At 40.7% G+C, this 17853-nt stretch overlaps 1 protein-coding gene across 1 annotated transcript; it reads right to left on the reverse strand.

The window, feature by feature from the left end:
- Positions 1–16322: 16322 nt before the first annotated feature.
- On the reverse strand, positions 16323–17640 carry LOC126765277 (uncharacterized). Its single transcript, XM_050482991.1, has 2 exons — positions 17194–17640; positions 16323–17132 (listed from the first exon to the last, which is right to left on the reverse strand). The coding sequence occupies exons 1-2, from the start codon at positions 17437–17439 to the stop codon at positions 16323–16325; spliced, it is 1056 nt and encodes a 351-aa protein (XP_050338948.1). The 5' UTR covers positions 17440–17640.
- Positions 17641–17853: the final 213 nt, after the last annotated feature.

Here is a 17853-nt window from a genome sequence, read left to right on the forward strand (position 1 = left end):
CCTCCTTTATCAGCTGCCACTCATCTATACCAGGTATAGATTTGTTCTGCAGCTTGATACACCTCAGGAGTTTTTCGCCTGGCTCCTCTAGTGGGGTAACCAAATGCGAGCACGAGGTCTTTTTGGAATGTCCCTGGCGGGTATAAGCCTCAATTGGAGGCCTACAAAGGCGTTGCTGATTTTAGCGACACTACCCGTCAGGAAATCCAGGGAGGTCTGGTCCGCGCACTTGATGACCCTGTAGCCCCTGAGGGTCTCAGAGGAGTCAAACTCCGGGTGAGGACCCGCCGGATTGTCGAGTACATAGCTTAGCACCATACTTGACAATCTGACGTCGATCTCCACCCATATTTCCTGTACCGTGCTCGGTGAGGAGGAATTCCCATCTAGGCTATCTCTGGCTACATCGCAGAAATGCCTTGCCGGTGTTGCGCTGCTCTGTTCGCCTTCACTCCGCCTCGGTTTTTTAGGCAGAGTTTCGGGTGTTTCTGTCGTAGAGCGATTCCTTTTTTGTGAAGTGCTCTCCTGTCTGTTCTCTACTAGAGGTTCTGATTGCTTCCTTTTCAGGTAGCTTTCATATTCCTCCACTATTGCTTTGAGGCGCTTTGTTTCTGCCTCATCAACTGGGGTGCAGGCTGCCTGGTCTTTGGCTATCTTCCCTAGAATGAAGACTGCCCTCTGGTACCGGTTTTTCCTCAGTTGATTCTAGGATTTTTTGCGCTTCTTTTTGATTTCCCCTTTGGCCGCCAGTGCACTTTGGTTGGTGCTCATGGCAGCTTTGGAGGTGGACGCTTCCTCCCTTATGTTCGCTGTTGTCACTGCTGTATCTGCCTGTATACTTAGGTTGGTATGTCCGGCAGTACTTTTACTCGTCTCCTGGCTGGACATGTCGCTAAGTTAGCACATTTTGCGTGAGAACATTGGCCAGACATCAAAGTAAACTAACACCATGCACAAGGCGCAAGGTCAGCAAAACGTCAGCAGAGGAGCCACAACGCGATGCGGGATAATTATAAGCTTCACTTTATACTTGACAACTAAGCCGAGATGACGGCAAATAAAGTAATTTTGAATTGAACATTAGATTTGAATAATTTATATATTTGTTTTACTGCTGGAACTCGCGCACAGTGTTTTCTGGTTTTGTTTTCTTGCACATTTAGAACTTTGACTCTTTGTTTTTGTAATATTTTCGAATTTGTTTTTCTAATACTTTTCCTGCTTCTAATAGCACTTGGCACGAAGTAAATAAACAAATATCAATTCAAATCAAAAATTTTTGTTGTTTTTTGTTTAGAAGTGTAAATTTAAACCATCGGTGATTCTATTTTATTATCCATAGCATTGTATGGATATATATACATTAGGGTGCTTCAAAAAAATTTTTTGAATTTTTTTTCAACTCTTACCCCCTCAAATTGTTAGTGATTAATAAAACAAAAATTCCTCCCTCAAGCCAGGACCTGTAGTTTAACTCTAAGGGGTCGCTGTTTTTTTTTTTAGTTTCAAACACGTTTACCATAGGTATTTTCGTTTTTTCACAAAAACTAAAATTTCACCAACTAATTTTCGTTCTTAAAAATAACCATCACACACATAAATTTTGTTTTTATTTTCACAATTTCATTAGAGGAATTATAATTTTTATAATTAAAAATGTTAAAAAATTTAATGTTAATAAAAATAAGTGTCGATACACGGGGCAGCGAGAATCCTATTTAGACTTGCTGGAGCTGGCGATCGAGTTTTCGCGGATGGAGGTCGAAAAAGTATAATCGCGGTAGAGTAGAGGTGTTGACGCTGCGCAGTGTCTTAGCGAATGTATACTCGTAGTATATGATCGAATTGTATGTGTCGAGTTGAGTGCGCTTTCCTTTTTTGTCCATCCCTTCGATGAGTGGGTTGATGAACAGCAGTGGTGAATTGAGCTGTGTTTTAATAGGGTGCGCCAGTTTCCCCGAGTAGAGTGGAGGGAGGCTTAACTCATTTAACTCTCATCGAGACCCTCGGGTCTGGCCAGGCATATTTTGTTATACTCTCGCAACAATGTTGCTAAGGAGAGTAATATAGTTTTGTTCACATAACGGTTGTTTGTAAGTCCTAAAACTAAAAGAGTCAGATATAGGGTTATATATACCAAAGTGATCAGGGTGACGAGTAGAGTCGAAATCCGGATGTCTGTCTGTCCGTCCGTCCGTCTGTCCGTCCATCCGTCCGTGCAAGCTGTAACTTGAGTAAAAATTGAGATATCATGATGAAACTTGGTACACGTATTCCTTGGCTCCATAAGAAGGTTAAGTTCGAAGATGGGCAAAATCGGCCCACTGCCACGCCCACAAAATGGCGGAAACCGAAAACTTATAAAGTGTCATAACTAAGCCATAAATAAAGATATTAAAGTGAAATTTGGCACAAAGGATCGCATTAGGGAGGGGCATATTTGGACGCAGTTTTTTTGGAAAAGTGGGCATGGCCCCGCCCCCTACTAAGTTTTCTGTACGTATCTCGGAAACTACTATAGCTATGTCAACGAAACTCTACAGAGCCGTTTTTTTCAGGCATTTCCATATACAGTTCAAAAATAGAAGAAATCGGATAATAACCACGCCCACCTCCCATACAAAGGTTATGTTGAAAATCACTAAAAGGGCGTTAACCGACTAACAAAAAACGTCAGAAACACTAAATTTTACGGAAGAAATTGCAGAAGGAAGCTGCACCCAGGCTTTTTTTAAAAATTGAAAAAGGGCGTGGCCTCGCCCACTTATGGACCAAAAACCATATCTCAGGAACTACTATACCGATTTCAATCAAATTCGGTATATAATATTTTCTTAACACCCTGATGACATGTACGAAATATAGGCGAAATCGGTTCACAACCACGCCTTCTTCCAATATGACGCTATTTTGAATTCCATCTGTTGCCTTCTCTGTATAAAATATAGTACATTAGGAACCAATGATGACAGCGGAATAAAACTTTACAAAAATACGGTATTTGAAAAATATGTAAATGACGTATAATGAAATCTCGATTATCACTTTATCATGCGGGAGTATAAAATGTTCGGTGACACCCGAACTTAGCCCTTCCTTACTTGTTTTTAAATGTTATTTAAATATATTTAGAGTGTAGCAAACGACGTGCGCTTCCAGGTAGCTTCCTAGAATTTTATTGTCTATAGAATTCAGAAAAAAATTCAAGGATATCGTATCGAAAAGGACACCAATGGTGCTTGGCTAGACCCCATATATTTTGTATGAAAATATATGAACTTTGGTAAGTTTCTATCACTTCGCACGGTTGATTTATATGTTTTCATATTCGTTACATGTCCAAATTGGTTTGTATGTTTATCTAGGTCAAACACTTTAGCCGCTAGAGCGTTTTAAAAGGTTAAGAAAAATGTAATTTTTCTCAAAATGTTACATCTTTTGTGAACGCTATTGCCACGCCAAGCGTGAACAAGGCAGTCAATTTGATTTCAACCTAATCGAGAGGTAAAAAATTTTAAAAATGTATCTATATTGTACATATGTATATGAGCGTAAATACAACACGTATTTCCATACAAATGTATGTACTAAATAACTAATATCCGGATTTTCGAACGCCCGGCTGAATTTACTCTATATGATTGGTTTTACACCTTAAAGTATTTACTTGGTTTTGATTCTTGCAAGTTGCAAGAGTAGTCAAGTTCCACCTTTCCTTACTTGTTTATATTACTTTTGATTTACACATGGAGTGAAGTCTGTCGGATGTTCGAAATACCTAATATTAGTTGAATATATTAGGTCACAACGAAGGAGCGAGTACAGAGGCATGAAATGTTGAGGTCGGCAACACCCCGGATTTCGAAGGGAATTTCCTTCCCTTATCGGTATTTATCAAAATATTAAAAGTACATAGTACTATAAACCTAAAACTAAAGAAAAAGTTTTAATATAACAAGTTGGGAAGGCCTAAATGGAACCGAAAGTTCTTGGAACTGGCAGGATTTAAAGCCACACTAAGTAGCTTTGTGTGTAAAATGTTAGAATGTAAAATAGGGTCGGTAAGCAATTTTATATAAACATATATTATACTGGCGGACCCGGTCACGCGTTGCTGTGGCTAAATTTTTTGTTATATTACATTGTAGTAAACTCTTCACGGGGAACAGTTACCCCTTAATATAATGAAATTAGACGGAAACGTTAAAGCTGGTATAAGAATCCACTGGATTGGAAGTACTTTTAATGCGATTGAACAAAATTTTCATATTATGGGATTTTGTAAAAGAATTAATTAAAAAATTTTTTTTTGTTCTTTAAATTTCTAACAAATAGTTAAAAATCTTTAAGAATATAATTCAATATATTTAATCTCAATTTAATCTAGGTCTAATTGGTGAACAATATTTTTGAACATGCAACATATAGTTGACCATGAGAAAAACATGGATTTTCCAAATCTGCATATTCGGAAAAATACTCTGAGTCAATTAATTTTTTCCCTCAAGAACAGTGCACAAATTATCTGGCAGTTTAATGCTGTTAAAACGCTTGCGTCGTGTCTCTCTGTTTCGCGCGTTGTTGAGGTTACATATTTTCGGTGGCATTCGACTTAAAATGATAATTTCCATGTTTAAATATTAAATAACTGAAAAACATGCTATTATAACACATTGAAATGAGGAGTGCAAAATAATTTTTAATAGAATGAATAGAATAATGAAAATAAAAAATTGGTAAATACATTTTTGTAAATCGATTAACTATCATTAATAAATAAATCAATAACATAAGAAGCAACCGGAAAATAAATAGCTCGATAACCAAATTTAGTTACATATATCCTGGAGCCTTAGCACTTCTTATCATAAAAATTCATACATATGTCATACATTGTGATTTTATGTATAGCAAATTTAATAATATAACTATGTGATAATACTTACATGTACATATTTTAATTAAACATTTTTGAACAATCAAGCATTAATAATTTAAAAGCTAGTATAATTTCACTGTATTATCTTCACTATAAAAAATTTAATTTACATTTCAGTCTAACTACCACATGGCCGGTTATGCTATCATTAGAAATTGAAAAAGTAAGAATAATTGAATATTTTATTCCAAATTATTTTTCTATTGATAGCATAGCTTACATTTTAATTTATAATAGCAATATTATTTTATTTCAAATTCTTTGTCTATTATTTGGCAATCACAATTATCCGTTAGCTCCAAAATATTGTAACAGATGACGTTAACTGTTGGGTGGAAATACCCGTGACCGGACAGCATCTGTGTTATGTAATAATTTACCTCGCCGTGTTTTCTATTGTACCACATCTCTATTTCTTTAATCAGTTTGGCGGTCCATCTTCCTTTGCTCTCCCTTGTCCACCGATCTTGCCAAAGTTCAAAAGTTTGCTTCCTCGCCTGTTGTCTTGTGACCATCTGAATTTCTATTCCGTCTTTCTTCCATAGCCACAGTTGTCTTCTCTCCTTTGCGAGAAGGTCTATTGAGATGACGCCGCTTATCACTAGCACTGCGGGTTCGGATACAGTGCGGTACGCCGAGGCGACTCTTAGGGCTGCTGTCCTCTACACTTTAACAAGCACTTTCCTCCTATGTTCTACCTTTAATGTATCGGCCCATAATTCGCTCCCGTATAATAGCACTGACTGTGTTGTGTCCATAAGCAATTTCCTTCTGCTTGCTAGTGGGCCTCCGGTGTTTGCTGTAAGTCCTGATAGCGACATGGTTATATTGGCTGACTTTTTTGCAGCATGTTGTATTTGAGCCCAGTACGTTAATTTGTTGTCCATTCTAATTCCTAGGTACTTTAGGGTTTTCGTCGTTTGAATAGTTTCTGAATGAACTTGCATGTTTACCTCCAGCGGGATGTGTTTCCTAGTGAGCAGGATCAGTTCTGTTTTTTCTGCAGCTAGGCTGAGGCCGTGTGAGTTCAACCATGTCTGTGTTCGCAGCATAACTTGTGTCAGTCTGCGCCTGGCCATGTCGGTGTTAGGCGCGGTTATGACGGCGGCGATGTAGTCTGCATAGCCAACGAGGTAGCAATCGTCAGGCATTTCAACGTTTAAAATTCCGTCGTAGCTGGCGTTCCATAGATTTGTATTGATCCCTGCGCTGCTCCAGAGGATATTTCCTTACTTTGTGGGTCGTACAGTAGTTTCCTGTCTTTAAGATAGCTTCGTATCATTTTCATTAAGGCGTTTTGAAGCGGCTTTCTAGAGCGTCGATCATATTTGCCCATTTTGCGCTATTAAATGCATTTCTTATGTTAATTGTTGCAAGGAGGACTATTGGCCTCGAGAAGTTATTATTTCGATGAGCTTCCTCGACGCTGCGTACGACGTCTTCCACAGCTCCGATGGGGGACCTGCTTGGTCTGAAGATATGTTGTCGCTCCGATAGGCCTCCAGCATCGTTTATGACGGCTATGATGCGGGGTTTCAACAGTCTTTCTAGTAGCTTTCCTGCTGTATCTGGCATGCATAGTGGTCGGTATGCTGATGGTGTTCCTGGGTCTCCTTTGCTTTTGCTTATTAGGGTCAGATGCTGCCTCTTCCATATTTCTGGGAAAATGCCCTCGTTCAGACATGCGTTATACATGGATAGCATTAAGTGCGGGCGTTACGTAGCGCTTAGCTTTAACCCTTCCATTGGTATCCCATCAGGCCCAGGGGCTTTTTTGGTCTTTAGAGTGTTTGCTGCCGGGTTCATTTCCTCCAACCCACGGATTTTTGTTTATATCGTTACGTAGCTCTTCCCATTTATCTTTCTTTGGCTTTGTTATTGCGTCTTTTAGCTCAGTTTTTGCAGCTTTATATTCCTTATGCTCTTCCATTCCGTTTCTTCCTCTTCTTTTGGTTCTTTTATATCGTCGTCTTTTGCGCAGGCAAGTTTATCGAAGATTTCGGAATTCGTCCGTCCACCAGTAAACTGCTTTCTTTGGGTGTCCGCCTTTTATTTTGGGCATTGCTACTTTACATGCCTCAGTGATGGTGCTCAGAGTAGCTTGGACAATCAGCCTAGCTGTGCTACTTGCGTGCTATTTTGGTGAGTTTTCATCTATGGCTGCGAGGAGCTTTTCTGAGTCTAGCTTGGAAGCGTTCCATTTACGTGTTCCTCATCTTTTCGTCGTTGCTGGATTTTTATCTGGGCTTAAGAGGTAGGATATGTATTGGTGGTCGCTTCCAGTATAGTCTTCCAAAACTTTCTCCTCGCGCAGCTGGCTTGTGAATCCTTGTCGTGCAGCATCCTTTATAGCATCGTGCTTTGCTTGGAAGTCTGTGATAGGGTCGCTTGGTGTCAGGTAACAACTTATTACCGTGATGATTTCATTTTCTAACCAGACAAACCCGTTTCCTCTCCCGCTGTTTGTTTTTTTTGGAACTACTCCTTTCCATTGCTTTTGCGGTGATGTCTTCCAGCCATGTTCCATCTTTCGCAATACGACTCGCACGACCGAGACCCTGGGATGTGATCTGTTTGGGTATGCTTCTCTTCTATGCTGAGGCAACAGCTCGGTGAATTTTTGCATTGTTTCAGCTTGCGCCCTTTGCATTCACATTGTAAGTGGCCGAAGTCGAAGCATCTGTAACATTTTTTGACTTCCTACTTAAACTTCATTCTGCAGTTGATCCATCCTATTTTTATGTGACCTACCTTTAGTAGCCTGTTTGCGCTATCGGCTGTCAGCGTCACATATGCGAGTATTTGTTCGCGAGTATTTGGAGCGCTGGTCCTCACTGTGATTTCTTCATCTGATTGCTCTAGCAGACGTCTTACGGAGGTCGCAACTTCTGCTGCGTTGAATTAGGAGTCGAGGTCTTGGATCTCAATTGTGGCTTTCTGCTTTAACTCGCTTACAGAAGCTATATCACGTAGATTGTTCGTGAGAGCATTTCGGAGCTCTGGTTTCGGTTTTTCTCCTTTCTTCAGTTCTAGGAGCCGGGCACCTAATTTTGTTTTCCGTATTGCTCAGACTTCCCGGTCTGTCATGACGTGTTGCCGTATGTTTGGAGGCACCTCCGCATAGCTGCGGCCTTCTGCCGGTTTGGTTATCACTGCTTCTGGTCGAAGTCTGGTTCTAGGTACGCGTTTCTGCTTCTGGGACTTGGCAATCGTTTTGCCTGCTTTTTCCTTTTACTACGTGCCACACAGTATTTCCGGGTCCTCGCCCCCTTTTTTCTAACTCCTGTTCTATTGGACTGGAGGATGGAGTCATGTGTAGAAGTTCACGCAAGTGAGGAAAGTTCTTTTATCGCCATTCACTTGGGAGTGGCCAGAAACGATTCTTTTACACACGGCTCAAGCAGCTCACTACTTCCGGTCTTTGACCAAGTATCCTCTGGGTAGCCTAAGAACATCCGTTCGAAGGCGAGCTAATGTGAGAAGGCGAAACATTCCCTACATAGGGTTGTGCGCTGGGTTTGGGACCCGCCACGAAAAAAGCACCCCCAGTGAAAAGCTATAACCAGCCTCGGATGAGAGACTCCCCTTTTGATGACGACCATGGCAAACGAATTAAGGACTACGAATTGAGGGTATTTATTAGAATACGAAATTTCTTTTGAGCACACGCTTATACTCCTTTCAAATCTCGTTTCTTCACCAAACTTTCAAACATCACTTTCAACTTTAAATTTCAAACTTTTCCTTTTGCGCTCTTGTTGAGCTATATAGGCTTTATTACTTATCACTTCATTTTGCAAATTTTACAATGTCTTCTTACAGTGAATTATATATTTTTACACTTTACGCTAATTTAGATGTTAATTAATGTATCCACAGATTTTAGAAATAGAGCGTTGGGATAATTAAACACGTTTTAGGTTATAGCACTGAATAAACCTTCTTTGATGCAAATTAGCACACTACACCAATTTCTTTCGCATATAGCGATACTAAAAGTTAAATGTCACCAAACCAAAGTTAAATGTATATAAACCGGATAAAAGCCGAATAAAAAACGAATAATCTCTATATATAATGACCGGATGGTGCAAAGGATGCAAAGTTAAAAAAATGTTCAAATAGACGTTGCGGTGCGCGTGTGTATCGGCGTGCGTGACTTCTAGAACTGTGTAGAACAAAAGCCGGCACAGCGTCACCTTCTCTTGGGTATAAAATGAAAAACGGAACAAAAACAGTTTGATGTGGAGAGTGTTGTATTCAATGCTGCTTTTTTTCCTGATTGGTATGTTGGTGTGGAGAATGGGGTATTCAATGCTGCCTTTTAGTTAAGTTAGTTCGGGCGACTGGAGTTCATTTCGACATCCCGGCCCCCCTAGGTGAAAACTAGCCTAGTAGACGCTGTAGTGCCTGTAGCGTAGCTACAACGCCGCTCAGGCCGGTGGGGTGGTGAGGTTGTGGCCTTGGCTGGTTGCGCATGGATGTCGTATTGAGTGGGCGCCAGGACCATCCAGCTTCTGGATGTCGTGCCACACGGTTGGGCTGCGATCGTCGGGTGGCCGTACGGCGGCGGAGGACAGTTGGTGAGCCAGGATGTCCGGCGTTCCGGTGGAGTAAGGTATGATGCGGTCTTTCACACAACCGGCACAAGGTGTCAGATTCGCTTTCAAGTGTGGCGTGTGACTGGGCCAAGCAGTTTAAACAATGCCCATGTGCCTGTGCCACCTTCTGACGTTGTACGGGTAACATTCCCTTGAAAATAGAGCAATGCTGCAGCCTATGTGAACGGCAACAGAGCGGACATCTGGTGCGATGCGGTTTCGGAGGCGCCGGCGTCGGTGCTGCGCGTGTTGAGCTTCGTGCCACGGTTGGCGCCGTTGCTGCCGTGATGGTTCGGGGCGCTGCTACTGGAACAGTTCTAGAGCGAGGCACAGTAACAGCCGAACGGAGAGTTGGCGTGGGGGTTACAGGTGTATCGGCGTCCATATCAATCCACCATGTGAGAAGAAAGAGAAAATCGTAATGATTATAATTTGATTGCCTGTAAGCGTGCATGAACAGGGTGCCACGTTAAGGGGCATGACTAAATGATCGTCCGTCTATGGGGTTGCGATATGTATGTAGGTCTACGTTTGTCTTACGGCTTGAAGCTTATTGTAATTATCTTTGCGGTTTTTCTTAATGGCATTATTAATTTTTTTTCTTTTTCCCGTCTTTTCGGATCGGTTTAGGAATGGTTATTATTTACGTTTTCGTAAGTGGCGGCAGTTGGTAAGAAACATAATTTGACAAGCGGCCGGGTTAGCGTTCCATTTTGCGTACGGAGATCAACCACCCGGATGTGACCGTCTGAACCGTAGTGAAGTTTCTCTATGCGGCAAAGCCGCCATTCGGTGGGAGGGAGACAATCGTCGTGAACTAGGACATCCAAGCATTGGAGCCTGTTCTGGGATTTTCCATTTATACCTTTTGTGAAGGTCTTTTAAATACTCTTCTTTCCATCGGCGGCTGAAATTATGATGGAGAATTTTAATTCGTTCCCATCTGTTTAGTAAGGACGGCGACTCCATGCCTGGCTCAGGTGTGGCCAGAATGGGCGCTCCTTTAAGAAAATGCCCTGGGGTAAGGGCAGCAAAGTCGGAGGGGTCTTGCGAGAGTGCAGCGAGAGGCCGTGAGTTGAGAACGGCTTCGATTCTGGTTAACAATGTCGTGAATTCTTCATAATTGAATTTGAGGTTGCCAGCGAGCTTCTTGAAATGAGATTTAAAGCCCTTTACCGCTGATTCCCATAAACCACCCATATGAGGAGCGCTTGGGGGGATGAATTTCCAGTTTATACCTTGAGGGGCGTATTTTTAAACAATGTCAGGTGAGACTTGTTTAATGAACTCCACAAACCGTTTCTCTGTAGCTCTTTGGGCTCCAATAAATGTTTTGCCATTATCGCTCATGATTTTTGAAGGAAAACCACGTCTTGCGATGAAGCGAGCAAATGCGGCAAGAAAAGTCTCCCTTGTCAGATTAGTACATAGCTCCAGGTGTACTGCTTTTGTTGTGAAACAGACAAAAACAGCCACATAGCCTTTCATGAGGGTAGGACATCTTAGCATGGAAGCCTTTATCTGAAAAGGACCAGCAAAATCTACACCTGTAGTGGTAAAAGGCGGAGCAAAGTTGCAGCGTTCCGGTGGAAGTGCTGCCATAAACTGTGTTCGCATTTTCTGTTTATGCATAGTGCATATCTTGCACATGAAAATGCATTTCTTGATTTAGGGCTTCAGACGTGGAATGTAATATTCCTGTCGTACCACATGCTGCATGAGACGGTTTTCGGCGTGTAGCATTAATATGTGGATGTAATGCAGGAATAATGTGGCAAATGGAGATTTCTCAGGTATTATTATGGGGTGGCGCTCGTTATAAGTTAGGCTTGAATTAGCAAGCCGACCATTGTCCCGAAGCAGCCCTTTCGTATCTAGAAACGGGTTTAGAACTAAGAGTGAGCTCTTTTTATCAATCGGCTTCGATTCTCTTAGTGATGATATGTCGCGGCTGAAGTAGCGCGTTTGAGTTGATGCGTTAAGAGCGACCTTTGCCTTTTGAAAGGCTTGGTGCGTCAATGTATCGCATTGGGGGTAAGTTGCTCCTTTCAGTTTATGTTTAAGTCGCCCTATGAACTGGAGCATATAGGCGACGACTCTGAGGGCTCGGGGGAACGATGAAAATCGTTCAAGGATGTCATTATCCTCCAATATTGTGTGGTAGGTGTCGATTTTTCGACTTTCGGGCGCAATTATGTTGCGCATTGGCGATTGTGGCCAAGAATCGGAGGACTCTGCTAGCCATCGAGGGCCATTCCGCCAGAGCGTGGTGGTGGCCAAGTGCAGGGGTTTGCACCCTCTTGTACCTAGATCGGCAGGATTGTCCGCACTGGCTACGTGTAGCCATGTGGTGGATCCCACTAGGTCAAGTATTTGCGAGGTTCGGTTGGAAATATATGTTTTCCACGCATGTGGGGGTTTTTCCAACCAGGCTAGGACTATTTCGGAATCAGACCAGAGATATAGCTTGTATTTCGCCATGTCTAAGTGTGTCTGCACCATGGAAACTAGTTTTGCTAGGAGCAGGGCGCTGCAGAGTTCAAGTCGTGGTAGACTTATCGTTTTTAGAGGCGCAACTTTTGCTTTTGCCACTAATAAGTGGCTTGTGGTTGCGGTATCGCTTTGTGTGCGCACATATATGGTGGCACAATATGTCTTTTCATAGGCGTCACAGAAGCCGTGTAGTTCCACTTTGTATTCGGGAGAATAGTTTACCCACCGTGGAATTTGTATCTGCGAGATGTCGTTCAGATTACTCGCGAACTGGGACCACTTTTCTAGACGAAGTGGTTTTACTTGCTCGTCCCAGTCGGTACCATCTAGCCATTATTCTTGTAACAGGATTTTGGCTTGTATCATAATTGGCGAAAGCCATCCTGCGGGGTCAAAAAGTTTTGCCACAGAGGAGAGAATCTGGCGTTGTGTAATGGCGGATAATGCGGATATGTACTCGGTCGTGTAGGAAAAATGGTCCGATATCGCATTCCATTGGATGCCTAGAGTTTTTGTGGTACTTTCCTCTTCGAATATGAGGAGATTTGTATCCAACAAATTTTCTTTTGGTATGTTTTTTAATATATTTGGGTGATTTGCCGTAATCTTTTTTAGAGGAAACCCTGCGGTGTTGAGGGCCCTTGTCACTTGTGATAAGGACTCGTATGCTTGTGAGAGGCTGTGGCTCCCAGACAGAATATCGTCTACATACGTTTGTGTTTTTAAGATTTTTGTTGCCAGAGGAAATTCTGACTTTTTGTCTTCTGCCAGTTCGTGGAGTGTACGGATGGCTAGATATGGGGCACAGTTTACGCCAAAGGTAACTGTTTTTAACTTGAAGTCACGTAGTGGACTATTGGGGGATTATCGGAAAATAATGCCCTGAAAATCCTGATCGTCTTTATGTACGACTATTTGTCTATACATTTTTTCGACGTCCCCGTTGAATACGTATTTGAATATACGCCAGTTTAGAATAAGCAGCATTAAATCAGGTTGGAGCGTGGGTCCCGTAAACAGGATATCGTTTAGGGAATTCCCCGAGCTAGTAGTTCTTGAGGCATTGAAGACAACTCTGACTTTTGTTGTTTTCTTGTCAGGCTTTACTACCGCATGATGTGGCAAGTAGAATGAGTAATATTTGCCTTTTGTAATTTTTTCGCATGGGCTTACTTCCTCCATGTGGTCTAACTGGAGGTATTCTTCTAAGACACCATCATAATCTTGTTTAAGCTCCCCTTTTCTAAGTAGGTTTTTTCCATACTTAGAAACTGCTGTATTGCAGAGGTGCGAGAGTGACTTAAAGCGAGTGTATCTGGGAATTGTTGCTTTAGTGGTAGTCGTACGACATACCGACCATTATCTGATCTAGTAGTTGTGGCTTTGTAAAAGTTTTCACAATACTGATCTTCGGGGGTTGTGATTGAAATGGGGGGGAGTTCTCCCAAAATTTTTTCAATTGTGCATTGAGGTACTCGTTAGAGATTTCCTCAACTTGAGTTGTCATTGTTGTGACTGGTTCCGTGACTAGTCCACTTAGGATCCAACCGAAAATAGTCTTTTGTGCCAAAATTGTATTTGAAATTTTCTCAATACCTTCGAGTATTATTTGTGGTATGAGATCGCTGCCTAATAGAAGGTCTATTTGAGCGGGGGTGTTGCAGTTGGGATCTGCTAGCTTTAGATGTGTAACCTTTTGCCATTGCTTGCTATTTATATGATAGCTTGGTAACATATTCGTGAGTTGCGGTAAGACTATTGCATATCCTTGTATGCGCTTATCCGCTTTGGGGGAAAAGAGGGTAATGGGGCAGATTATATTTGAGTTTTGAACTACTCTTCCGCCCATTCCCGTAATTTCAAAGTTGGCTTGTTTTGTTGGCAGACTTAGCCTATTTTGTGCCCTAGACGCTATGAAAGATCGTTGTGATCCTTGGTCTATTAGGGCTCTGAGCTTAAACAGTTCTCCTCGATATTCGATGGAGACGACTGCTGTGGGTAGTAGTACCCTACCTTGATTGTCGCTGTGTAGCATTTGAGTTTTTAAAGCCTTTGAGCAGCATGGTGCTTCTTGGCATATTTCGGAATTTTGAGATTCGGGAGTTGCGGTTGCAACTAAACCCGTGGCTCTTTTTGAGAAAGCGCTAGTTTGGGGTGTTTTTAGGGAAATTATTGAAGTGCAACATTGAATGATGCCTTTTGTGGCAATATACGCAATTGAATTTGCTTTTGCAATTATTTAGATTGTGAGAATGGGACAAACAATTTGTGCAGAGTCTTTTTGATCTGACAAAGTTGTTCCTTTCATTAATATTCAATTTTTTAAACTTATCGCAAGATTTGAGTTTATGCCCTCCTGTGCATAGTTCGCATGACGTATGATTGTTTTGTTCGGAAGTGAACGATTGTGTTTTGAAAAAACTACGATTTAAGTTGTTGTTGTTATTAGCTTGGGGTCGAATGAAGCTGCGATTTAGGAAGGAAATAGTTAGGAAATCTTTCATTTGTTGCCACGTCGGGCACTTTCTTCGCGAAGAGAGCGATTGCTCCCACAAAAGCAACGATTTTTCTGGTAATGCCGCGGAGCATATATTTACCAGTATGGGATCCCAGTTGTCAGTGGGAATATTTTGTGTCGTTAGAACCGACAAACAATTCGAAACAGTGGATTGAAGTTTTATGAATTCTTCACTTGTTTCTTTCTGAATTTTTGGTAAATTCATTAATATGGTCACTTGTTTGTCGACCAGTATTCTTTCATTCTCGTATCGTTCTTTTAAAGCTTCCCAAGCCAAATTGAAATTGATGTCATTAAGAGCGAACTGTTTTACTATAGCCCGGGTCCCACTATCGGCGCAAGGTACCAATTTTCGGCGTATTTCATGTACCGATAATGTGACCGCATTAAATATTATGAAATGCGACAATCATGGCCGATATTGGGCCTACAATGCACAACCAAAATCGACCCAGTTGCGCCGATAATGTGAACGCTATAATGTTTGATAAAGAGCAATAAAAATTGAAAAATGCGCAGATTTTTATCGGGCACTTGAGCACCGATCGAATACGCCAATCACCACCAATATCTCTCTTTTTCAGCAAATTTTTAAGCATTAATTTGAAAAAATTTTTCAATAATCTTTAAATTCGAAAGTTGAAACAATTTCTCCAATCAACACCAATGTCTCAATATTTCTCAGCAAATTTTTAAGTATTAATTTGAAAAATCTTTATCAATAATTTTTAAATTTTGAAGTTGAAAAAATTCCACATTAATCGTCATGATTTTTGAATTGATTCCCGATTCCAATCGAAAAAACAAAATAGACAAAAAGATCGAGTCGAAGGTCTTTGATTAATCGATCTTCGACATCTCTACTGGTTGCAAACATATGTAAATAAAACATAGGTGCGGTAAGTTGCATACAATAAAATTAAAATGCATTATTATATGAAGTAATTAATTAATAATATTTAGAAATGAATTCAGACGACGAAGTTTTTGAAGGTATTATGGACAATGTGATTGACGAAACCATTTCTTCCACACCCAGCAAAACAAAAAGACGAAAAAAAAACACAAATAGTGTCATCATGGACAAATGAAAGCACAACAAATTTGATACAGGCCATTGAAATGTACAATTGTATTTGGGAATATTCCTGCCCAGAATATAAAGATCGCGCCAAAAGAGATAAAGCTTGGAATGACATCGCGGAGAAATTTCCAACCCAAGAAGTTGACGGATGCAAAGCAAAATGGGCGAATATAAAAACGGCATTTTCAAATGTAAAGAAAAAAATGACAACTAAATCAGACCAAGCGGCCGGTAAAGCTTTGCCACATTGGCCGTTTTGGTCAGCTATGCAATTCTACTGTTTGCATGATCGCTGCAAGAGTAGTTCGTCCGTCTCAACACTAGATGTGGATGCAGATGTAACGCCACCACCAACAGCTGCCCGAAGTGACACAAAATCCAAACCCTCTGCAACTGATGAATCAGTGACAACAGATGCAATGGAGACCGCAATTCAATTTTTAAATAAAGAAGAAGACCACTGGCATGGAGTGGGCATGTATCTTGCACTGCAAATGCGTGAACTATCAAAAAGAAATAAAAGAGCAGCAAATAAACTTCACGCGGAATTAATTCAAGTAGCTATGAATGCTGTCTTGCAACAAGATGAAGAAAATTTATCATAATATGTTGATTTATAAATACAAATAAATACAATTTATTTAAAGATTATGAAAGGTGCATATATTCTGTTAAGTGTCTGCTTTGTTATATAAATTTATACTGCCATGGCAATTCGCCGTCTGGTGACATGAAATAGTTTTCAAATTCTTCACGGATAGTTTTTGCTTCGTTGCTTATGTAGGAAATTGATATATCCTCTGTGGCGCTTTCAAAGGTAGGTATGGAAATATTAACGCGTGCACCTTCAATAATATTTCCATCCTCAGTGCAGCTATCTACCAATCCAGTAGCATAACTTATATTTTTTGTCATTAAAAAATTGTGTAATGCGCAACATGCTAACGTCACTCTCGTTGTTTTGTTTGGATTCAGCTTTATTGGTCGTGAAAAGATTTCGAAGCGCTTCATCATGATTCCAAATGCGTTCTCGACTATTCTCCTAGCCCTTGATAACCTATAGTTAAAAATACGTTTGCTACCAGATAAAATGCGACCAGGATACGGCTTCATCAAATAATTTTGCATTTTAAATGCATCGTCTGCCACTAAAACAAAAGGTACATTCATTTCACGACCTAATAAATGACGAGGAGGTGGTAAATTTAGAGAATCCGTATCGAGGGCATGCTGCAGAGAACATTTACTGAAAATACCACCATCTGAAATACGCCCGTTACAGCCGACGTCAATATACAAATATTTATAACTGGCATCAACAACTGCCATAAGCACTATGCTGTGAGTTCCTTTGTAGTTGTAAAACGTACTTCCTGATTTTGCTGGTGCGATCATGACCACATGCTTGCCGTCAACTGCTCCTATGCAGTTAGGAAAGTTCCATAATAAATCGAATTTCGAAGCAACTTCAGCCCATTCTTCTTTTGTTGAAGGTATCTAAATAAGGGGAAATATGAAAAAAATATACATATGGATTTGGTAAAGTATGTGTTCCTACCTTCAGGTAAGTATTTCGAAGTTGACTGTAAATCGCATCACAAACTTCAGGAACAAATTTTGAGATAGTGTTTGGGACAATACGGAAAAAAGCTGAAAGACTTTTGTAGCTATCGCCCGTGGCCAAAAAGCGGAGAGTGCAGACCAAACGATGACTTGCTGGAATAGCTTCACGAAAACATGTATCTCTTTTTTTAATAAGTGGGGAAATTAGCTGCAGTAACTCATTAAAATTGTTTTCGTTCATTCGCACGTAATTTTTAAAAAGAAACTTTTGATTATCAACTTCTCGAAATTCACGTAAAGTCGTTTCATATGCACCATTAGTATTTCTTCTTTCCAGCCAATTTCTCACCCAGATACTACGTTGTTTAGGATTTGTTTTGCGTTTTTGATGTTTCTTTTTCAGCTTTAATGTTGCAATAGTAAGAAGAGCAACTGCAACTTTTTTCTTCTTCAAATAATCCATGTTTTAAAATAAATAAAAACTGTTGCTGCAAACAGCTGATTGAGCACAACAGTGTGACCGCGTTGCGCCGATTATCGTAGCAGAATATTTAACGCCGATATGCGCCGATAAAAAATGACACAATATGCGCCGATAATGTGACTGCTAAAAATTGACTAAATTTTGTTTTGGCATTTTGCGCCGATGTAGACC

This window comes from Bactrocera neohumeralis, unplaced genomic scaffold, assembly GCF_024586455.1.
Source record: "Bactrocera neohumeralis isolate Rockhampton unplaced genomic scaffold, APGP_CSIRO_Bneo_wtdbg2-racon-allhic-juicebox.fasta_v2 cluster10, whole genome shotgun sequence".
Classification (NCBI taxonomy): Eukaryota; Metazoa; Arthropoda; class Insecta; order Diptera; family Tephritidae; genus Bactrocera; species Bactrocera neohumeralis.

Excerpts from the sequence above, each read along its gene's own strand:
- LOC126765277 (XM_050482991.1), bottom strand. The coding sequence starts at position 17,439 with ATGAACGAAAACAATTTTAATGAGTTACTGCAGCTAATTTCCCCACTT. Across the intron at positions 17,133-17,193 it reads TTCGAAATACTTACCTGAAG|ATACCTTCAACAAAAGAAGA; the intron begins GTAGGAACACAT and ends CCCCTTATTTAG.